At 42.8% G+C, this 24341-nt stretch overlaps 1 protein-coding gene across 2 annotated transcripts in view; it reads left to right on the forward strand.

Moving 5' to 3' along the window:
• The first annotated feature begins 213 nt into the window (after nt 1-213).
• Nucleotides 214-24341, forward strand: part of PEPD (peptidase D) — a 164916-nt gene continuing 140788 nt past the window's right edge. For both annotated transcript variants that reach the window (XM_088135846.1, XM_088135847.1), the window contains exons 1-3: nt 214-373; nt 7036-7219; nt 14521-14648. In XM_088135846.1, coding sequence (XP_087991972.1) covers nt 357-373; nt 7036-7219; nt 14521-14648 — 329 coding nt within the window. In that variant the 5' untranslated portion in view covers nt 214-356. The remainder of the gene's footprint in view (nt 374-7035; nt 7220-14520; nt 14649-24341) is intronic.

A 24341-nucleotide genomic window follows, 5' to 3' on the forward strand; every position in this document is an offset into this window, starting at 1 on the left:
GACACACATCTGGAGACGGGTCTTTCCCAACCCCAGCCCCGGTTCAGATGTCTGGACTTCAACTCCCAGAATTCCCTAGCCAGCAGGCCGGCTGGCGAATTCTGGGAGTTGAAGTCCCCGCCGCTAAGATGGACAACGACCGCCTTCGGAGGAAGCGTCCCTGTTTCCGAGAGACCCCGTGGCCACAGTCCGGAAACCTTTCCCTCTCCCGCTTTCCTTCCTCGACAAGCCCAGCGAGCCCCGCGGCGGAGAGCGGCGCCCGGCTGCGCGCGCAGACCGACCGCGCCCCCGGGCGGGGCCGCCCCTTTTCTGCGCGGCGGCGCGGCCTCGCTTGAGTGCGGCCTCCTCCGGGCGTCATGGCTGAGTCCCTGCGGTAAGGGGCGCGGAGGCTGGGGCTGGGGCGCCTGGCCGGAGCCGGGGAGGGAGCCAGGCAGGGGGAGGCGGCCTGGCCGCGGCGCCGTCCGGAGCGCTGGACCGCCGCCTCCGCGCTCCCCGACCGGTGGCTGGGGATGATGGGGCGGAGCGGGCGCCTCGGGGGCGCTGCCGCTGCCGCTCGTGGCCGGGCGCGCGGTTTGGCCACGCTGCCCCGCGCGGTGCCCGCGGCCCCCGGAGGCCCCTTCCGGGGAAAGGCGGCTCCCTCTCGCGGGGGCTGGGCTTTGGGTTGGGACTGGGTGCCCGGCAAGCGGGGCTCGTGGGTCGGTGCCTCTTTGGCGGGCTCCCCGGAAGCACGGTGTCCCCCGCTTGGCTCGGCAGACCCCACCTCGGGGTCTTCGGCTTCTGAGGTGGCTTTCCGCCCCGTCCTCGCGTTCTGAGGTGTCCTGGTGGTCTCCTCTCCGAGGCCTGACCCCGCTTGGGCTCCCAAGATCGGCGGAGGTCATAGAGGGAAGAAAGGGGGCTTAGCACGAAGGAAGACTCCTTCGTGCAGCTTTTACCCAGCCCCAAGAAGTCGTGAAATCTGTGCGTGTCTTACTGGCCGCCCAAGCGGTGCCTGCTTGTTTTAACCTGTGCAAAGCCAGTCTGGCCTGTGGGATGAGCTTGTGATTCAGCGTGTCATGCAACCCCCCTAGTGAATCACTGGTTGTGCAAGGACATCTTGTTTGTTTGTATGAAACCAGCCTGTTGCAGTTCATTCCGTAAAACACGGGGAAGGAAACTGAGTTAGTGGGCAGTGTGAATGCTACATAGTAGGTAGAACATTTGTAGAAATCTCGAGCTTTCCAGGTTCGTGCACTGTTATTTCAAGGCAAGTCTGAAACACAGGTTTGACTGAATTGTCATAGCATGGCTATGTTGTGCAGATCAACAGTGTGATGCCATATAAACTATTTTCTAAGGTAGTGTTTCTTAAATTCTTTGCTCTCAGGACCTCTTTCCACTTTTAAAAATTAGGGAGGACCCCAAAAACATTTATTTGTATGGGGTATATTTATTGATATTTACTGTATTAGAAATTAAAATTGACACATTCATTTACACTTAATCATTCATAGGATATTTATTGAATCATATAAAAATAACATATTAAAGCCATTAGATATTAACGTAAATAAAATATTTTTCATGAAAAAAACCTGTATTTTTGACAAATTAAAAAAATAAGAGTGGCATTGTTTTAAATTTTTGCAGGTATTTCTGGCAAATAATTTTGAGAGGGGCTTGGAGTCTTCTGGCCACACTTTGGGAAACACTGTTCTAAGGGTTCAGACAGAGCTCCTTGTTATATGTAATTAAGGCTTTATTTTTCTTACCTTAAAACCACTTCAAGGTTTTAGAGACCTCTTAGCCCAGCATCCATGGGAAATCTGGAGTGTGTCTTTTATAAAATGTTGGTGAACAGGTTTGTATGGTTCAGGGCTTAGCCCTCTTTTCCTGACCTAGAGAGTTATGCAAGGGGGAGGAAGATGACGTGAAACCTTGCCTGTAAAGGCTGGGGTGCTTCCTTGCCACCAGAACTCATCAATGGATATTGTTGAATGCATTTTGGGCTGGGGCGATTCTGCAGTGAGGAAACCACATCTGCAGATTAAACATTTTAAAAGCCCTTTTCAAAGCTCAGCTCTTCTGGAATGTTTCCTGAGGTTTCCTGCTTTGAAAATCAGAGCAAAAGTAGCCGAAAATGAGTAGGGAGTAGACACCTTTGGCCACTTTGGAGGAAGGAAAGTTCGGCCAGAGGTCTGTGGGATGAGAACAAATGGTTCTATTTCCCCCTGTGAGTGGTGGAATGTGTGTATGGGCACACTCTGGGCACTATTGATTGCAAGTAAGAGATAAATCTCTGTCCTTTAGGGTTACCCTTCAGGGTGATAAACTTTGTGCTGTTTTTTCTGCATCCCGGCAGCTGATGCACACATGGACGATTCCACTTGGCTGCCTGCAGAGCCCTTGGATCTTTGATTCTGTTACTGGTACTGAGCGCTTTGGCTTCTCCTCTGACCTGGACCATGGCAAGATCTTGCAGTAGCAGCAGCTCAGCCAGCACAATTCTGGTTTTGCTTTTCCTGCTCTCCTCCCTCCTTGCCTTACTCAAGAAATTTGCAAAATTGTGCTGGGCATCTCAGGCTTCTGGCAGTGCTTGTCTGCCATCTTGATGGGCAGCCTGCAAAACTCCTTATGGTTAGTGTCATTCTAGGGTATGGTTCCCTGCCATTTTGAGGCTGGGTATTTATGAAAACAGTATGTGAGCCTTAAAATGCCCAGAAAACAGTTTAAAAAACAAAACCCTAACATCTTGGCTATATCAGTGTGTAAATTGCAAAACTCATAACTTTGCAGCTTTGCCCAGTGTGCTGTGCCCACCCTTTCCCTATAGGGCCTGGGAGGGTCTTGATGCCACATGGAAACATGTTGGACTTGATGTGTCCCTGAGCAGAAGTCTCTTGGTGCCCCTTTTTCTCCACTTGAGTATATGAATCCTGCAACACTCTCTTCCAGGAAACTGGGGGTTTCAAGGGATGCTGGTGTCCTTTCAGGTTCTCCTCCTAGATACAAGAACCTCACTTGGGCAACTTGCTTTGGATAGACCTTCCCATTCTCTTTTTCCTCTGCAACTGTGGGCAGAAGGTCTCTGGGAAAGGGATAGATTTGGGGAAGGCAGGAGACCAGGCAGCACTGAATTTAAGCCTGAATCCCATTAAGTTCAAGTGGAAAGATCCCATTCTGGTAGAACTTACAGGAAAAAGATCCAGCTCAAGCCCGATTGAAGCAGCTTGTAAAATGCAGCACAATTTTGTTTCTCAACCAGGAATTGCTGCCTTCTTTATAGTTTTATCTCTTTAGGTACTTTTCTTTCCAAAATTTAAGAAACAAATCTTGGTTTTTGGATGCCCCAGTGGACAGCTTTTTTTTTTTTTTTTTTTAAGAACTTGTCCTGTTATTGGATAAAAGATGTTTCCTTTATTTGAACTGAATTCTTTAGCTTTACGTGAAGAGGGCCAGGGTCCTTTGATGAAGGTTAGCAAAGCACTGACCTCAACACCCCTTAAAGTTTTCCAGGTGGTCTGTTAAGCACAGTGACAGAAACATATATTAAATTCACATATAGGATTTACAAAGTTTGAGCACAGAAAATATTCTGTGACAGGAAACTGGGACTGCTTTAGAGTAAATTGGTATAATTTTAAGTATTCTTATTATAGCAATGTCTGTTGGTCAGAGTCCAATCTGTGAGAAGATTCATCTGTTTGCCTATGTTTGCCTAACCATGTTTGGTTAAGTCACAATTGTTTAGGCTTGCACATTGCTATAAACCCTGGCTAACAAAAGACAGAGTTTGTAAGAGCCAGTGTAGGATAGTGATCATGGTATTGGATCAAGATTGGTGGCTGGGTTCTAGTCCCTCGTCAGCCATGGAAGCTCTCTTGATTACTTATCACCCAACATTACTCAGCCCAAGAGGAGTGTGGTCAAGTGGAGAAGGTGCTGGACTAAGAGTGGGGAGACCCAAGTCCTAGTCCCTCTCAGCCCAGAAGCTCATTAAACCCTAGGAAGCCATTACAAAAACCTCCCTCTGTGAATAAAAATGGCTTCTGGGAAGTGAGTTGCTTCTCAGAGACTCCAGTTCTGAAGAAACTGGACTATTTTGTGGATCTAGGTGTAGGAATCCCTATGGTCCCACAGAGTTTGGCAAGGAAGGTGGGGAGGCACTCTTATCTGCTTGCCTTCTGCCACTCAAGAGGAGCTCCAGCTGCTTCCATTTATGGTTCTTGCTGGGAGTTAGTTATACAAAGACTGTCTTCGCACATTATGCTAAGCTATGGTTGGATTACCCATGATTTACTACATAAACCATAATTGGCTGGATTCACCCAATGCTCGAAGCCATAAGCTGTGATTTATAACTGGAATGGGTAGGTTCATGCAATTAGTTTTTCTCAAGATGCCATCCTCCAGTGAAGTGTTGGGTTTGCAAATCCCTAAATTACCCAGCAGCAGAACCAAGCATTTGCTGAAATTCATTTGGAGAAAGAAAGCGTGATAGTCTGGGTGCCAGATCCCTGGTATGTCCTGTGCAGCCCTTACACTTAGGTCTTTTCTGGGGTGTTCCACACCACACCCACTTTTACCCAGGCAAGGCATCCTTCAGAGATGTTGCTAAACAGAGATATTGCTAAACTTGCCCTGCTGTGCTAGAACTGGGATGTTCACTCCTCTGTACAGGTTGGGGATTTGTGCCATGCTAAACCATGATTTATTTTAACTATGGTTTCTTGGATAAGCCACACAGTTGGCTGAGTTTCTGTAGTATGTTAAACCATAAACAATAGGTAAACTTATTCAAACCACTATGAATAAGATAATACAACATGTTTAGTTGAAGCCAAACAGACTCTATTCTCATTTAGTACATTGTGCGAACTTGCATTTGGACAACGCAGTAAGCCATGGCTTCACCCTAGTTGACTGACTTGATTTCAGTTGTATACTTCATGCAACATTGCAGATAGCACTGGCTGGATTTGTTTAATACCCAGCGTTTGCCTTGGCATGCTCTGCAAACTCAGCAGGATGTGGCAGCCCAGATAGGAACATGTGAAGTGCTTCTGCCTAAAAAACAGGCTCTCCGTGTTTTTGGAAGGGCAGGTGGAGGCTTTGTCTTGGGTTCAGTGAACGGAGCTCCTGTCTCTGATCTGCCTGGCAGCCTTTGCCAGTTGAAAATAAGTTGCCAACTTATTTTCAGAATTTGTGTTTGCATCTCAAAGAGGTTTGGCCCTTGAGCTTCATGGAACAATGCTTACAGATTAACAGTTTCTTTTCAGTATGTTGTCTGATACTTAAAATGTTCATTTTGGACTTCAGAAGCTGAAGCTTCCTCATTGCTGCTATAAAACAAAGGTTGTCTGCAGTATTCCAAGAAAACTGTATAATAATTAATACATCAGGGAGTGCTGCATGCTCAGGTTAATGGGGTTTGGTCCTTATTTTCTCTGTTTTTGTAACAGCTCAGCATAGTAACAGTGGAAAAACTTAAAAGTGCAACTGTTCTTTTTCCAAAAAGGTGGTTTTGTACAGAGCGTGCTTTAGTTGATAAAATCCGCTTCAGGTAACCAGCCAGTAGTAGGTGAATATGCAAATGTGGGATATTTAGCTCTGAAGCTGGTTGATACTGAAATCTGGGAAGTAGGCTAGAATTTGGAAATCCTGCTTTCTTTCTCTTCCCTTGTCTTCCCTCTGACTTCAACATGGAGCATGTGATGCAAAGAAAGAAACACTTGATCTGTTTTGTATCCTATTTTTGTTATTTTATTGTGTTATTTTATCTTAAGCTGCTAGGAGTCCTGAAGAGTTGGCGGGATACACATTTGGTCAATAAATGCGTAATAATTGGCAAACTTGCCTTTTATTTCTTGGTACTGTTATTCCACCAAAATACAGAAATACATTTCTGAAAGATGGGATCTGCCCTTGTGGGTCATGAACAGGCTAAAAACATTGAATGGAAGAGGAGGCAGACCCCTGTGGTTCAGGATTCCTCTTGACCAGCATCCCTTGATGGACCTCTGGCTCATTATTATTAATCACTGATCATTTTTCATCTACAGTATTATAATAACTGGAGATAGATCAGTTGCTCTCCTTTTTGGATGAAATGAAAATTCTAGATTCACTAAGAGGCTTAATTCTAAACCCAAGTTAACATAATGACTGTGCCCATGTGACATGCCCAATATGATGGTTTAATGTGGTGTCCTGGTTCCCATGATATGTGGGCTTAGTGGGCCAAGATATTGTTTGGTTCCCATATGTTGAACCACAAATTCTCTACTCCATTTTAGCCTAGTCCAGTTTTCTCAAAGTGTAATCTGAGGGCCCCAGAGGGTCCCCCAACACCTTCTCAGTGGTCTGTGAAATCAAAATTATTTGCCAGCCTATGCTGAAAAATAATACAATATTAAAATCCCATCAAACAATTGTGAGAGGCAGTAGTGGCAGCAGATGTATCAATTTTAATTTTTAATATGGTAAATATCAATAAATATAACCCATATAAACAAAAGCTCTTTTGGGGTCCTCCATAGTTTTTAAAAATGGAAAGGGGTCCTGAGCAAAAAAGGTTAAGAAACACTGGCCTAGTCTATTATATGAATCCTTCCATGATGTGGATCCCTTCTAATATGATTTCAGGTTCAGTTTTAAAACTGAAGTTTTAAATTGGGCATTTGTGGGGTGGCCTGAGGAAGGAGCTATCCTTGTTGGTCCTGCTGGACTTCTCAAAGATCTTTGATAGCAACAGGGTTTAACCTTGTTTGGGGCATGTGACCTGTTCAGGGCTTGGGAGCACTGATTTATAATACTGTAGTCTTTTCTGGTTGAATGTTCTCAGAAGACTGCAAACTATTCTGTGAATCATTTTTCTTTGGGGCCCTGCTTGACTTCTACACTAGGTGAAATCCAGGGATGTTATCCAAATGCAACAGTGAGGCTTAAATCTTCCTTAATGAATGCTCTTTGATCCTGATTGAAGGTGGTGTTTCTCTGCCCATTTAGTCTATGTATGTTGTCTTGCACACAGATGTTAATTTTGCTTCCTCTTTCCAGGGCAACGTTTTGGCTGGGGAATGAAACCTTACGAGTCTCGGCAGCGCTTTTTGCCTTGAATAGAACTCGCTTGTGTGATCGGCTGAGAGCAAACAAGGATGTTCCAAAGAACGCAATTGTCATCTTGCAAGGGGGAGAGCAGACCAACCGCTACTGTACTGATACAGGCATTATTTTTCGCCAAGTGAGTTTTGTGGTAACAAATTTCAAGCATATCTTTTGTTCCTATTCTTGCAGCTCTTCTCTCTGGATTTCTTAATGGCATTCTATTGAAATTCCCTGGGCAGTTTTCACCTTCTTTTTTAGCTGCTGGTGATTTTCCAATCCTTCTTTGAGCTCCAAAGCACTTATTTTGAACACAGAACGCATGTTCTAAAAGATGTGTGTAAAATGCATCAAACCAATTCTTCTGGCTGTTAACATCCACTCTTGTAGCATTGTCAGCTCATAAAATCAGTCTATGTACTAGCTGAATCGTTGCTTTGTGTGAGTTGTTTTGCCTTTTGTGTATAGCAGTTTAAACCAAATGTTATATTTAGTATACAGATGGGAATTCTCTTTAACACAAAGAATATGGAAATGGTTTCAAACATTTATTTTATTTTAGGTCAGAGACCAAATTTAAAGACAAAAAATAAAAATGCATGCAGAACAAGTAAAATGAATTATAAACATCCAGCCTCAGATAAGATACCAAACACTTCTAGTTTATATCCAGATCCATCAGCCTTGTGATACCTGAACTTATGTGTCTGGCTTAAATATGAAATGGTTACACAGTGCACAAGCCATTTCTGGGGTCTTATCAGTAGCACCAAGCAATTTTGCTTGCCAGCTTCTCTCTCTGGTTTGCAAAATAGTTGAAAGAGTTGTCTAAATGTAGGGTAGAGCAGTACTAACTTTGCCTGCTGTTGACCATGGATAGACACAGTTTGCAGGAGTCTGGAAGTAGCAGAGACCAGATGATCACGTAACCATTTTGCAAAAGGCAAAGACGGGCTTGCCAGCAACATCAGCTTCTGAAACTTTGTAGAGTAAGTATTTTATGGCAAACAACCCCAAAAGTTGCAGAGTTGTGGTCTATTAAACTGTGTTTAATAGACCACAAAGTAAACTCACATACAATGGCTGGCTAGGAATTATGGGACCTGTGGTCAGGCCCAAATTTGAATGTGAATCTCTCATTCAGATCCCCCCATTGGAGATAAGGAAGGCAGTTATTTTTTGGGAGGTGGTGTTTAGCCATGGCATTGCAAACCTCTAAAGCTGGACCCCTACTTGGTTGTCACTTAAGCACTGAGGAAAAGAGTTTTGATTCTTCCTTTATTTTTAAAACCGCTGTGTGTGTTAACTTTCTTTTTAAAGTGCTTTTAGTAATAGCATTTGCTTTTGTATATATTTGTATTGTAAGTCAGCCTGGGGTGTGTGTATATATTATGAAGAGCTGCTATGCATATTTAATGCCACAAATCAATCTTTTTTTCTCACATACTGTCTGTATGAATGATAATTTTGTGTTTACAAAGACCTTAAGGTATACATAGTGCTTGATTATGTGCCATCAAATTGGTGTCAACTCTTACCCAAGGTGATCTGTTCCCAACGGGCTCTTTGGGTCATCTAACGATGCACCCATCGCCACTGTAATTGAGTCCATCCCCCTTGCTGCTGGTCGTCTACTTCTCTTTCCTTCCACTTTTCCTAGCATCAGAGCCTTCTCTGGAGAGCTAGGTCTTCACATAAAGTGTGATAATTTGAGCCTGGTCATTTGTGCCTTGAGTGAGAACTCTGAGTTGATTTGTTTGATGATCCATCATTTTGTTTTCTTAGCTGTCCACGGTATTCTCCGGAGTCTTCTCCAACACCAAAGTTCAGAAGTGTCAATACTCTTCCCATCTTCAAAGTCCAACTTTCGCTTCCATAGAGTGTCACAGGGAGTGCCATGGCTTGCACGATTCTGATTTTTGTAGTACAGCACAGCACTTGAATATCTTTTCCAAGGCCTTCACGGCTGCTCTACCAAGTGGCTAGTCTGTGGTGTATTTCTTGACTGCTGGTTCCTTTATTGTTGAGGGTGTACATAACACCTTGCATATATCATCTGATTGATTTAAAAAAACCTTCTGTTATGTTTCTAAGCCTTATTCTAAAAAGGGAAGCAGGCCTTATATAACATTTTAAGAATTGTAACTTTAGTAGGCTCTCACATTGTTATGAATTTTTGATAATTATTTTGGAATGATTTTGCAGCCTACAAGTTTAATAATACTTTGACTTTTCAAGCCAAATGAATTGGATTTTTCCTCATCCTGTAGTAAATTCTGGCAATGTCGAATAAGTTTTTTTGCAGTTCAAAACTCAGTGTCAAGTTCAGCTTCATATATTCAGCATGAAACTATCCTTCCTTGTTGCATTTGGTAAAAATCTGCCTTTGATTAGAATCTTTCTGCCTTCCCCAAAGTATATTTGAATAAGTTAGTTTTGCCTGCATGCACGATTCTCATCTTTGTAGGTATAGACACATCATAGCATCTGAATATCTTTTACAGGGCCTTCATGACTGCTCTATCAAGTGCTAGTCTGTGGTGTATTTCTTGACTGCTGGTTCCTTTATTGTTGAGGGTGTACATTAATGAAATGTTTAACTTCTTGCTCTTAACATGGAAGTTCTGAAACTTCTCACTGAGGATTGGAAGTGAGAGTAGTGCTATAATTATTCATGATGTTTAAGGAAATATTTTTTAACTGCTTTTTAGCATTTATTTCCATTTATGTAGCTGCCCCTCTGGGTGACAAACAACAAAATATTAAAACTTAAAACATACAATACAAACATATAACTCTATGGCTCTACCATTTTTCCAAGTTTACTTCCACATGCTGGCTTGTATTACAAATGTAACTGAAGATATTCAAAGAAAAAACTTGAGTGATCTTGCTCACGGTCTGGCCTCCCTGTTACCAGAACATTCTAACCCTGCAGCATTTTGTCAGACTTCAGACAGACTCATAGTGAAAAGCCCTTTGTCTTGGACTTCCTTCTGTTTCTCCCAGTAGCAGAGAGGGAACACAGCTGCTTGGCCAAAGCGAGAGTCTTTGGATACCCATCAATATGGAGAGAGTTGCAGTTCACCAGTCAGCATTCAGCTCATGGGGATGGAAATGAGCATGCTTGCTGCTCTTCCACGTTCAACTGAGTATGCCTACGACATGCAAGGGCATTGTGCTGACTCAGAGGTTCTGTCCTGTGCGCACTTCTAATACATTTTAGCTGGGCTTGCATAGCATTTGTAACAAGGTCCATTAAAGGTGAATTTCCATAGCACACACAGCTTGTTTTACCTTTAACCTTGGTTAGTTTTTGTAGGTTAATGTGTTATGTGAATGAAGCCAGTGGAGCTAGTTTTATGGTGGAGTGTATTGTGCAAAGCCTAAAAATGGTGAATGTAGAAACCAGGGTAAGTATGTTTTATGAACCCATCAACTGAACTGTAGCAGCTTGTCTTGAGACCAACCAGCGATGTACGTCTGCTAATATAAGGCTTCTGTAATAACTGGCCATTGGGCCCACAAGGTTGCATGCTTGCAGACTGTTGCTTTGAATATGCATATGGGTTGGGATAAGGAACACAGCCTGTGAGTAAATGCAGTTCTGCTGCCCTCCGCTCACCCCAAATATCTGCACTTTCCAACTTTCTTGGGTTGGAAAATTTTGACTTCAAAATGTTTTATGCATCTCTAATTAAAACCACATTTAAATATATAACTGTCCTCCTTTAATTCCTTTTGCTCAGTACTTTTTTTTTTTTTTTTACTCTGTGCTTAGCATAATATCACTTACACCAAAAAATAAATTGTGTGATGGGGATATATCTACTACTAAAACCATCCACATGTACATGTTCTAGCTGCCCTTGCAAAGTTGGAGGAGGTGGGGCCCAATGCAATTCCCAGGATAAGGAGTTACCATGCTGGCTCTTATCCTGCCAAGGTAAATTGAAAGGAGGAGTATGGTGGGCTGTATGACTGATAACCATGTGGGGAATGTCAGGTGAACACTAAGGGCTGGAGGCTCTTTGATGCAGCTTTTGCCCTGATATGTTTTGACCACAGAGAGATTGATTTACATGGATTTCTCCCGGGAACTCTGAGTGCCCACAGTAGCCCATGGCTGTAGCAGTAACTCAGGCCTGGCATAGTAGTTGGGCACTGGCTTTGTATGCCACATTCAGTTCCTGGCAGGACTAAGAAAGAGCCATGGGCTGAGGTCAATCAGTGAAGCCAGGCAAGGCTTGATAACATTGATTCCTGCAATGTTAACGCATTCCTGGACTTTCATCTCCTTTCTATCTTTGGTCTTTGTTCCTTTCAGCTGATCTGCTGAGGCTTTATCAGTCCAAGATCTCCTGCTCTCCTGTAATTTCACCTACCTGGCCTTGTATGGCACCAATTAATAGCATTCAAAGTTCAGCACTACAGGACCTCTGACCCTTTCCATCTTGTTGTTGGCCTTGGAAAGGGGCTGCTGCTTTTCCTCTCTTCTTTCTCTAGGGAAAATCACAACCCAGCTATCTTGGCACTTTGGGGGATTCTTGGGCTGGCCCTCCTGCTCTCCTTGGGGACGGGCATTCTGCTACCTCCTCTCCCTCTCATTTCCCTTAAGAGCAGCCCACCTTGGCCAAACCTGAAGGTCTTGCTGGAAAGGAGAGGTTTTGCACATTCTTCCAGCCATTTCAGAACCCCTCCCTTTTTAGAACATGAGGACTTGGCCCAATGTATAGAGGAGTCTCACTAAAGGGGCGAGTTAAGCAGTAAAATAAATTTGGTTTTGGTTTAGCGGGATGTCTTTGCAGATCATGTGAACCCAGCTACTTGTGGCTAAGTCAGGCCATGGTTAGGTGAACTAGGGTTCAGTGCAATGTATGGGTTGGGTCAGTGAGTGTAGAGATGTCATTTTGAAACCACATGGAGAAACTTTTGTTTCATTTTTAGGGGAAAAGGGAAATTTGAGGGAAAACTGAAATACAGCACATGGAGTAGTCATTTCTGTTGCACTATTTTTAAAAATTTATTTTACTTGGGCTTCTGTGCTGCTTCAGTCAGAATATGCTGAGCAGCTTATAGCCCTGTGTACGATCAAAGGGTAAAAGCAGTGCCAAAAACCGTAAACAAAACACTCCATGTGCCTACCCCTTGTGGTGATTCAACCTTCCACCCCATCTCCAAAGGCCTCCAAAAGAGCCAGATTCTTTGGATGCTTAATTGAAAAGGGCAGTTCTTATATCTTGAGGCTGTTCCATCGTCTGTAAAACTTGACATCAAGGTCCATGAAGATGACATTCCTTTGGTGGCAGGGCCTTTAACATAACTGATCTCACCAGATTCCACTTGGACCAGGAGGTCTCTAAAATACCCAGACCATAAGCCATATAACGCTTTTGAAGTGACAACTGCAACCTTGAAGCACTCCTGGAAGCTAACTGGCAGCCAGTTGAGTTCCTGGTGTTGGTTGAGGTGTCACATGACATACCCATAACTCCTGGGGCTGCCATACACTGAACCACCTGCAGCTTCTGAATGGTCTTCAAGGGTAGCCCCACACAGAACACACTGCAGCAGTCTAGACATGAAGTGATAAGGGCATGAGTGGCTGTCAACAAGTCTCTCATTCCAGGAATGGTTGCAGTTGGCAAAAGCCCTTTTGGCTACATCTGTGAGTCTCAGACTGCGGGCTAGTTCTGTCCAGGGTGGCATAACCCCTGGATTTAAGAGCTAAAGATGGAACTCTCCAGAATCAGTAAGTTACCAAATTCACAGCCATTCCATCTTCCTGGATGAAGCCTAAGCCTGTTTTCCCCATCCTGACTAACAGTAACAGCATCGAGGTATTGGAAAAGAACCTCCCTGCACCTTCTGTTCAGCTGCAATGGTAGTTTGTTTATTTTATGGTATTTGTAGGTTGTCTAATCAGTTAAGACTGGGAGGTGAATAAGCAAAGAAAAGAAAATTAGGCAAATATAAAACATTTGCTCTAGTCTTATGCAACAGTCAGGGCTTGCCAGTATGTGTGGACACTCCATCACCTTGGTAGGAAATCTCAGTATGGAGGATTTAGCAATAATTCCTTGAAGTCCACTATCATTCTTGTCATCAATTTACTCTGACTTACTCAGCGTAATTCCTGCTGATAGCCTGGATCTTCTTTTATGCTTTCTGCTTTGTAAAATGTTCTTGAGTGCTTAAGTTCGAGCTCTTAATTTTGCTGCAGAAAATGTTTAACCCCCCAAAATGGATCTTGGGGTGGGGAGAGAAGATGGGCATGGACTGAACAGCTTGCTGTAGGTGAATGATTCTCCAAAAAGAATTGGCTAACTGCATTTGGAGAGCTGAGACAAGCTGGTTGTGCGACTCACCAAAGGGTGACATTAGCTTGGTAATTCACAGGGTATTACGTTGGAGAAAGAAGAACTACTTCTTAGACGCACACATACACATATTTATATATTCCTTTTTTGGGGGGGGGGCTTCAGGTGGTGACTGGCTAGACAAGTCCCTGCAGTTTTCTTGGCAAGATTTCAGAAGTGGTTTGCCCTTTCCTTCTCCTTCCTAGGGCTGAGAGAGAGTGACTGGCCCAAGGTCACCTGGCTGGCTTTGTGCCTAAGATGGGACTAGAACTCACAGTTTCCTGGTTTCTAGCCTGGCGCCTTAACCACTACACCAAACTGGCATATATATATATAGCTATACCAAAAATGCACATGTCAGATTTCCAAGTTTCAGAGCCTTTCGGCTTCATAGATGGTAAAACATGTACTATCAGAAATTAGCCTGGGAACAGCTTGACAACAACTGCAGACCAATTACATTCCTAGATTCCTTTCAGACAACTTTCACTGACCTAAAGTCTTTTATGTTAGACCAGTCTCCAGCAGTGTTAGACAATACCAGTCGTGCCTGTCTGACAGAGCAGTGGCATCAAGTTGATGCATGATGGTATAAGGTAAGCATTGTCTTGCAGCTTGGTGGACAGATCTTCATATGCCACTTCCAAGAAATTCCAGCATTTCCCTCTTGCATTCACCTAGTACCTGACAGTGTCATCCCCGCTATGTATTGTCCAATGTCTCTGGTATTAGCACTAAATGAAAATGTAAAAATGCTATTTGTTGCCTTGATAATGGAGAACACAGGTTGGGAGAAGAGAAGAGTTTGCTTCAGTGTGGTGTAATTATGTTGGGCGGAGTGATTAACTTTCAGTTTCTGGGTTTTGGACATTATAATAATCTCTTGATATTTTTTACCATTTGGCAACACATCCATATATTTAAGTTGCTTGTTTAAAACTATCCTATGATATACCTTGGCCATATACCTTGAAGGTATATTATATATATTAGTTTCTTTAGAACTAATGAATCATTGTGCCAACATGTCAGAAAGTGGTGAGTTGGATCATTGATTGGTTCTTTACTTCTGTGGTTCTAGGAATCCTATTTCCACTGGACCTTTGGTGTAACAGAGGCCGACTGCTATGGAGCCATTGAGGTTGACACTGGAAACACCATCCTCTTCATCCCAAGGCTTCCAGAAAGCTATGCTGTTTGGATGGGAAAGTAAGATGCTTGGCTCTTTCTTCCAAAATGGATGCTTTTTGGAAATGTTTGTGTAATGGGCTGAATAGTTTAGAAAACAAATGTTCTATAATCTTGGGAAATCACTGGTATTTTCTTTTTGGAATGAAAATGTTTAGCTGTGTTTTTTTTTCTTTTTAATATTTCCAAGTTTGCTATCAGGTATCTCGGGTACATTCCTGTTTTGGTTTTGCTGGTTTCACACATGAGGGGTGGTGAATTGGGCACCCATTGGGCGTAGCACTAATGCCCTCTGGTCTCTTGGAGGAAGTTGCCTGAGAAGATTGGTATCCATCACCTTCTCTATCAAATCTGAGCATTTCAAGAATTCAGCTGGAATGGAATAATGTAATTTGGTGAAACCAGTCCACTGGAGTTGAGCTACCATAACCCAATGTTATGGAAGCTTGCATTTTTTTAAACAGATTAGAATTGGGAAGGGTAATAAATAGAAATGTGCAGAAATTAAGTGGTGACTAAAAATGTCCCTGTAATGTTTAGGTCAGTAGGAAAAAACTAATGGAAAGGAAAGGAGGGAGGGGGTTATGGATGAAAAGCAAGCAGGTCTTTAGAGCTGCTGGAAATAGGTGATAGAACTGAACAGGGTGCCCGGGAATGTGGATGCAGGTTGTCCACTTGTAGGTTTCAGACCAGAAGCATCTCTCTTTTTTTTCCTTCTTGTCAAAGAGGGAGGAGAAAATCCTGATCAAACATGGGGATGACACCAAACAGGAAGGCCTAACTAATGTCTTCAGAGGAGGAATGAAATTAAGACTGGCTTTGCTGGAATAGAACTTGGGCTTAAATGAACAAGGTGAAAGTCATCCAGCTTTTGGAAATGTTCTTCTGATGTCTGAAAAGAACGCAGCTGCTCAGGGAGAGCCTTCAGCTGCTCAGTGCTTTCTTCTGTGCCCTGCTCGCTGAACATGCTTGTGGCATCCTTGGCCGTGGCTGTCCTTTGAGCCCCTCATATCATCTTTGTGCCATTTACAGACAAAGTTCCAAAGAGAGAGAGCAGAACAATTCTGTGCCTTGAACCCAAGGTGGGAAGGGGTTGGTTACTTGGGTCCTGTGGTCCCACCATCATTTTGGGGTTCATCTACCAGAGTGGTGGGGAGCTCAACCTTCCTTAATGGAGTAGAATGGAAATCTGGTTGTGGGGAGAAATATACTGATGGGAATGTGCTCCTTGAGCATACTGGCCCTCTTCTTTTAAGCATAGGAGACACCGGTCCCAGTGCAGGTTAGTGCCAGGTTTTCAGCTATGCTGCTCAGATGGAGGGTTTAGCCAGAGAACGTGTGATCTGTGGTCACGTCAGAGAAGGAGAGGTCACCGAAGCAGTGAAGTGATTGTGGAAAAGAAACGCAAGATACCATCCTAAAATTCCTTCACAAACTCATTGTTCTTGCTGTAGCCCACTTAAAGTTTAGGCTAGAACTATTTTTTTGTGTTAAGCATCTATTTTGCTCTCTCCTTCAGCTGGATTGAAGGCAGCTTTCTCTGCAAAACGAGATAAAACAAGATCAGATGGTTCCCTTTCATGATAACCTGAGGAGGAATCTTCTCCTCACCCCACCAGTGAGATCAAAGGAAGCTTGGACACAGATTTCTTTAAAGGGCAGATTTCTTTAAAGTTCTCATCTGCAGCACATGCACCTAGTGGCTGGTTTCCTTGTGATTCTGCAGAAGGAAGATCTTGAGCGTGGCAGTTTTGCACAAATGGAAAGAGGAGGATACCGTTTTAAGAAAGGGAAAGGAAACTAATCCAAATCCAAAGGAGCAGAAGTTCCTTTTTCTTAAGGATCAGCAGATGCTTGCTGTATTTTTACCCTAGAAAAGGTGACAAAGAATAATTTAAGCTTTTGCACAAAATACTGACATTTGAGGTGCACTGTAATGGCTCGTGTTTGCTGTAGATGTGATCAGTCCTGACTGACAGCGAAGCCTATTAAAAAGGGGACACTTTCATGTTTCCAGCTCAGAGAAGGGCTGGGCTTTTCCAGCAGATGCTGCTCTCTGCCATTTTGGGGTTCCCTTTTATTGGTAGTAGCTGTATCCTGTTCTCCCAGGAGAGGGAGAATGGCACTGGGAGTGATACCTGCCAAGTTTTCTACCCACTGTTCTGTAAAGTTCTAGCATCTTTTTTAGCATTCCCCTGGAGATTCACACGGCTCCCACCGTACAAGGGTTCCATAAGGCTTGGAAAACTCAGCTTTGCTCCCAGGCCTGTGGAGGCCCTGGCAGTTTTCTTTTATAAAGTGGTAGGTGATTTTGTCGTCGCGTACACATCCTTTAATTTTTTTCCCTTCCTTTTAACAATATAAATGGAGTCATTTGGGAGTCAGGCAGCCTTCCCAATGTAAATTAAGAATAAGTAAGAATATCTCTGTTCCCCAAGTAGTAAAATACTAGATGACTGCAGGCTTGGAGGTGAGCCTGGGTGGAGCAAAAGTGATAGCCGAGAGTCTCTGGGAGCTAATTTGTATTCTGATTAAGAGTTTTCTGATTTTGGTGTCTGGCTAAACCCTTGTAGCAGCTGCCCATTCTGTCCTGCTATGAAAGCCCCCACAATATGCTAGGTCCACCAGCCCAAAAAGGTTGCCTGTGTCCAGGGGCATCTGCAAAAAAGTCAAGGTAGCGGTTGCAACTGTGCAATTCAAATCCTGCCCACTTGTTCACATATGCAATGTCAGTGTATGTATGAAAGGGCAGGGCTTTGATCACACACTCACAACTGCCATCTAGACTTCTTTGGCCCCTTCCTGTGGATACTCCACTGTGCCCCTGTATCCTGTAAGTGCATGAGATGGTGTCATTTTCAGGTAGTCTTCTTTTCTCTTCTCCAAACTGGGACTTTCCAAGTTTGTTGGAACAATGCTGGTGGCCAGTGAGATGGAAGATGAGTAGAATAACATGTTGGAGAAGATTGACTGAAGATGTTGCAAATGTCAGTGACTTCTGTGTTTGCTAGAATGATTAAAAAATGTGGAGAAGTGGTTTTTTAAAATAACTGTGACGTTTGCAGCAATGCTCCTCCAGGTTTTCCGTCTCCAAGTGTACTTTATAAGCAGCTCCTGACTACTTTCTTTTGTCCGTGACTGTTGATATGCTGGCTCATCTCCCTGCTCCATGAATTTTGTTTTTTTATTTGCTATTGTAGCTAATATCTCTAGTTCTTGGAAAGCATGGAGCCACGTTGCTAGTCATTCCATCTTTCCAAATCGTAATTGCATTTTTGCTGTGTCTAACAAGTTGTAAATTTTTGGCCTCAGCACTGTGCTTAGAACCTGGAATTGTTTCTATTTTAATATTGTGTCTTTTTTGGATTGTGTGGGTTCTAATTTAAGTGATTACTCTTCTTGAAATGCTAATTCCAGATTGAAGCTACAGTTGCAGTCATTCCCACATGGCACAGAGCTTTGGAGAAACCCTACGGCAGAAAAAACCTGCTTCTCTCACTGTGCGTGGGAAGGATGCAGGAGTGTTTGCAGGGGGCGGGGAAGTAAAATCAAGAGTGAAAAGGATAGGTCTTTGATCATGGCCTCTATCTTGACTTTAATATCCCCTCTACCCCCGTGGATGCCCCTGGAAAGATAATTGTCTTAATGTAGCTCTGGAGTAGGTAGATGTACCTGTATTAGCAAAACCGTGCCTTGCTTTAAACTTGCAGAAAAAAAAGAGTAAAAAGTAAAAAGTTCTGTCTTCTAGCTTGGCCTTTTCTGATGGTACCTGGTGCTGAAAATGATAGCCATGGTATAGGTCTTCTGTTTTTTGATATGACCCCAAACCAACCCACTTACTGGTGTTGCTCCTAAGTTTCTCATCAGGTCACTAATATGAGAAGCAGGCAAACAAGTGCATGATAATGTGACAATTTGCTATGTGTTACCGTGTTTGACATTACATATGTTACCTGGCATTATGGAGTACCGTTTTTGGTAGCAAACTTGTTAATGCATATAGTTCTCTAATTTTTATTTATTTGGAGTCCTTGCCTGAAAGCTGGTATAAATCTAGTTTGTATAGCATGGGAAGCCATGGCATTAATCATGATTTGTTGAATAAACCATAAGTGGCAGAATTCACACACATGAAACCATAAACATATTTTAAAAAACAGAGACTGGGTTTGTGCAGCACCTTAAGCTAAGCCCATAATGACTATTGCAAATGTTTCGATCCAAGTTGGACCTGGTTGATTTCCTTAATTAAAGGACCATTTAAGAAAAGTTTGTTAAAGCCTTCAAAGACCTTATCCCACCCTGGTCCAAGAGGGCACTGCCTCTTCTGCCAATTCAGGATGCTGCAGAATTATGCAGACCCATCAGATATGTGCCTTTGTTATGTGCAGTTATAAAATGGATCCTTCCTCTTTGTTCTTCTACCTGCCTCTGCAGGTTGGTCTGGCCATGGATTCACTTCATTGGCTATCTTAGCTCACGAAGAGAGGAACTTTTATTTTTTTCCTACTGGGAACTTTCATCTATATACACAAATATCCAAAGACCCCCTAGTCCCAGAGGGAACAAGATGACAGCATTCTACCCCAAGACCTGATGGAATAATCATGTTTTAATGGCCTTTCTAATAACCAGGAGGGAAGGGGCCCACTGGATATTGGGAGAATGTTGTTCCACAGAAGGTGGGCAGCAATTAAGGCCTCCTTCCAAAGTCTCTGGAGATGGCCTTCCCTGAATGAAGGGGCTGGAGGGGACCTGTTCTACTAGAATGAATTGGATGGGCAGATACTAAGGGGAGTCCCACACAGTTTGGGGAGGTATTCTGCAAACTGCGCAGACTAACCTTCTTTTATTGGCTCACCAGGTCCTAAATGGAAAAGTGGGGCCTTGCTGTCTGTAAGGTTGTTCGTAGACTCATAAGGAGTCAAGTGACCTTTACCTAAACAGCTCACAGTTGCAAACATACATGTGCGTACACACACACACACACACACAGAATTTCTGAGAAAAGACCAGCACCTTCGCTGTTAAACTGTTGGGCCATGAGAGGAAGAATCAGAAAATGTTGTTCTAACCTGCGTAGATATATTGTGATCCTAAAGAGAAAATACTGTAGTTCACTTGCTGTAATTCTCATCACATTCTTACTCTCATTGTAATAAAGCTTAGATTTGGAGTATTCATGCTTGTGAAGAACATTTACTTTTGGGTTCCATAGATGCATTACCTGCAGACACCATGTGAACACCCCTGGTCTTTGGGATGCTTTACAAACATTTCAATACAGCTATGTTGGTTTATATAAAAGAAAAAGTTGAGTACAGCTGAATTTGTTTTTCTGTAGAACTTGCCAGAATTAACATCTTGGCAAAAAAATAAACTTTAAGCTGCTTCCCATCAGACCTGAATGTTGACATTTGCTTATATAGATCCAGTTCATTCTTAGACACTTTAAAGTGTTATTTCTAGTTGTTTAACATTCTCTTCATAATTGAACGTATATGCAATTCTTTGATCTTTCAGAAGCAATAAAATGTCACATCTTACTGTGGAGTTTTATGCAAAGGGAGCTGTTTATTCCATCGTTGCTTCATGGCCAGCAATGGGTGTTGAGTTTTGGTACCCTCCACTGCACCCTGCCGCTTCTGAAAAGCAGTTATCTATTATTAAAATGGAACTTGGCTACAGATGGATGCAGTGTTAGATTTCAGATTTTATTATGAGTATTGCAATTATCTTTCTCTCACCAGCTGTATTACATTTCATTTTGGGCAACATTTTGTCTCCAGTTGAGTTAGTTTTTGGAAGATGAATGCCATAAAAAATAACAATTGAAATAATAATGTTAATAGTACCTGGGAAAGGGATGCATGTTACAAGTGCTGACAATTGAAAATGGGATATAGAATCCAGTGGAAAGTTCAGCCCTTGCCGCATATACAGATAATCCAAGTGATTTTTAAGGCCAATCTAGACAAAATGGCAAAAGTATGCTTTTCAACAGATAGTGAATGAAAAGTACATTGGCAGAACAATTGGGAAAAGTCTACCAGAATTACTTCATCTTGGTTAGAAAACGTAATTTTTGTGAGTGATTAAATTTTCAGAACTTGTCACATCCAATATGTAATTTCTCCAGTTTTTTGGGAAGCAATTCATTTTTTGAGCAAAGATCTGATGAAGAAAAATATCTAAAATCTTCTAACGAATTTTTGTCATTGAAGACTTGGAATGGCCCACTGGTGAGACTAGAGCACAGCATGACACATGAATTCTAACCCAGATATTAATATGTAATGACACCTAGCGAAGAGAAATGTTTCCAAGACAAAAATGATCACATAATACTGGTAAACTTTTTCCCATTAGCTTCTTTAGCTTTTTCCATTCAGAATCCATTGGGAATTTTTCTTGTATATCCAGGAGTATCTGTAAAGTGGGATCAAAATATCAAGATGGAGGCCACCATGGTGCAGTTGCAGTTGCACCTGTTTTCTGTGTGCATGTGAATATTCTTATGTGCATCATCTGTTCTTAGGGAGTATTTCAATTAATGTCTTCTAGTGCCACAGTCCAGAACTTAGTGTCAAATGAGGGTTTATGCTAGTGTCTTTGGAGCAAGTTAATCTGTACATAGGGGGATGCGGTGGCGCAGCGGCTTAATGCTGCTGAAAGTTGCCGGCCAGAAATGATGGGCACTTCAGCGGTTCGAGCCCAGCCTTCGCGTAGCAGAGTGAGCTCCTGCTTCCTCCCCCAGTTCCTGTCAACCCAACAGTTTAAAAACTTACGTGAGTAGATAAATGGGTACTCTCACTCCGGTGGGAGGAAAAATGCTGGCGGTGCCTTGCAAAAGGAGTCAGGGGCAGTTGCTGGTAGCGTGGAAGCTGCACTCGCCCAAGAAAAGGCACGAAGCAACGGAAACCCCGCCTCCGCTCGCCAGCTGGGCTCTGCTGTAGGAAGGAGGTCCTGGCAAACCACTTCCGAAACACCTTGCCTTGAAAACTGCAAGGACTCATCCAAGGCAGTCACTGCAGAGTCGGTAACAACTGAGTGCAGATTTAAAAAAAAAAAAATCTGTACATGTGAAGGAAAAAACGGATGTGTTAATCTGATTCAGACATAGAACTTAAACTGCAGCTTAGTGTTTAAATGTCTCGACATTTGTGCTCTCGAGCTTCTGTTTTCAGTTAACTATGGTCCATTACAGTATTTGTGGTGCTCTTCAACTAAAGTTGAATTCCCGTCTTTTTCTATCTCTCACTTCCAGCTTGGCTTGGTAAACAAAGGCTGGACTGTCATTATGCCCAAATTCCAGACTACAATTAAACTTAACTATTGTTCATGGGAAGAAGCCAAGATTATAAGGCAAGGTTTGAAGTTGCTGTGTTTTCCTAAACCAGGGCAACTCATGGCTGATCTCCTTTCGGGGTTTTTTTGCTGGTCTGTTTCAAATTCTCTTCCTGAAGTACAAACAACATGGGTGCAATTTTCCTCTTCCCCCCCCCCCACCTTCCCAAGGAGGGCAGAAAATATGGGTTACCCCACCTCCCTTACTGCTTTCTCTCTCTCTTGGTCGGTGGGACCTTGGAAAGAGAGGATGAAAAAACCCTTGAAGTTTGCCCACCAGGGGTCTAAATACGGTTAAGGCTAATCCATTTAGGTTTTGAAAAAAATGATGAATTGTTAAATTCATGGAAACACAATTTTTTAATCTCTTGTTTGCTGTCATACCTGGTGGGCTGGGTATGTATCCAAGGTTTATTCAAGAAATAGTGCAATGCAGTTGAGTGTTGGGTCCAAATGACAAGGTTGTTCTCTGCTGGGAATTTATGGGGAAGCTGTGTCTACCCCGGAGCAGATCACCAGGCTGTGGCATCTGTTCTCTTACCTTCTCTACCTGGTGCCAATCTTTTGGGATTAGGTGGACAGTAAATGTAATTGCACAATTTAGGGCTTAAGACCACATACCTGCATATTATGCTGGTAGGCTTCCATTTTGCTAATTAACGCTGCACCTGCCATTTACCTCAGTTTAATTATAACTGACAGAACAAGTGAGTGTATTGATTAAAGTTATTTTCTGAATCAAAACATAATGTACAACAGCTGGTCTGTGTACCACATATGGCAAAATAATTTAATTGCTTGCAGGGAATTATCTTTAGCCTGGAATGTCCTAGAGCTGGTGAATATCTGCATCCAAATTTGCATTTTATTTTATTTTTTAAAGACAGGCTCTCTAGCCATTGTTTTCTCTCTAGTTTTTCCATAACTTGCTTTTCAAAAGATGCTTCTGAAGTGCAGTGAAGTTACTTTTTTGCTGAACATTGAAGTAGGAAATTGAAAATGTGGCAAGTGCTGAATTTTCTAGCCTGAACGCAGCAAGAAATGCTTCTTGTCTCTCTGTATTCTAACACTGGTCCCCCCCCCCCCATGTGAGCATGGGCTACCCATTCTGCTCAGAATATTTAATTCAACATAAGAGTGGTAAGAAGCTTGGGTTTTTCCTTTCACCAGAGAAGTTACCCAATGTAAGCAGATTGTATTATGTTCACATGTTGTATCCCAGTAAAAATTCTGCAACATCTGTTTATTAAAATGTATGATTCCTAGCCTGAGACCTTGAAAAGCAGGAGTTGGTGTCTGCTGTGGATGCTCTCTGAATCCAGTTGGCAGAATGTAGGTATGTTTGGCGACCCCAGGTTGGGTGAAAAAGATGGAATTAATAGCAAGACCTGTTACTTGTATAAGCACATTTCATCAGTGCATTTCATCATTTAGATTTTGCTCCTCTACTGCTCTGAGAAGGAAGTTAAACATCTCAAGCATCAGGTCGGATTTTACTTTCTGCTTTTCAGATCTCTTGAGGTGATCTTTTTGCAGAGACCGGAACCTCCTGGACACCTCTTTAGCTAGTGACCCATTTCAAACTTAAGTTATGCTGCCATACAGTATGCATAAATCAAAAGTGTTGCATATCTGACCTTGCAAAGCCCTGAAAGAGACATCTGCCTTTTGTAGATAGACAGACTGTGTGGATGAAAGAATCTAGATTCCATGGGCAGAGACCAAATTTAGGCAGAAGTGGAGATGTCAGTGTCATTTCCTGGCATTTGTTTCCTTTCTGAACCACACTGGCTTTTAAATGCACTCGATTGATTTAAGCACAACTGGAGAGCAGAGAAGTACCAGCTGCAGAATTTGGAATAAGGGAATTTGGGGTGCCAAGAGCGCCATCTTTAGCAGTTCTTGGCTGCTACTTTCATGATACTCCATGATCCAGTATAATAAATCTCATAATCAGATTTCAGCTATGTCGCTGAGTCTTGCATTCCTCTTTGGAGAGTGCTTGAGCCCATGTGCACCATCTGTGCATGGTTTTGCTGTTTTTTTTTTTTAAGATGAAAAGTTTGCTACCTGAAATAACACATTTTGCCATTGTGAACCCCTCCAGGGATCCTCAGTCTTTCTGAGACTGTCAGTGTTGACTGTGAATATGGTGAAGTCACATTCACCTTTATACTCTGTGGCTTCTAGGAGATTAAGCACACAGCAGGCTGCTGCTTACCTACTCTGTGTGTGTGTGTGTGTGCGCGCGTGCGCACACGCATGTGTGTATGTATGTATGTATGTATGTATGTATGTATGGTGGGTATTGAGTATTCCTAGGTGGAAATTGGCCTTGGGATCCTTTTTTCTTCTGCTCTCCCTTGC

The sequence above is a fragment of the Python bivittatus genome, unplaced genomic scaffold (assembly GCF_059951505.1).
Source record: "Python bivittatus isolate LINGU-HERP-01145 unplaced genomic scaffold, Pbiv_v1 ctg000190_np1212, whole genome shotgun sequence".
NCBI lineage: Eukaryota > Metazoa > Chordata > Lepidosauria > Squamata > Pythonidae > Python > Python bivittatus.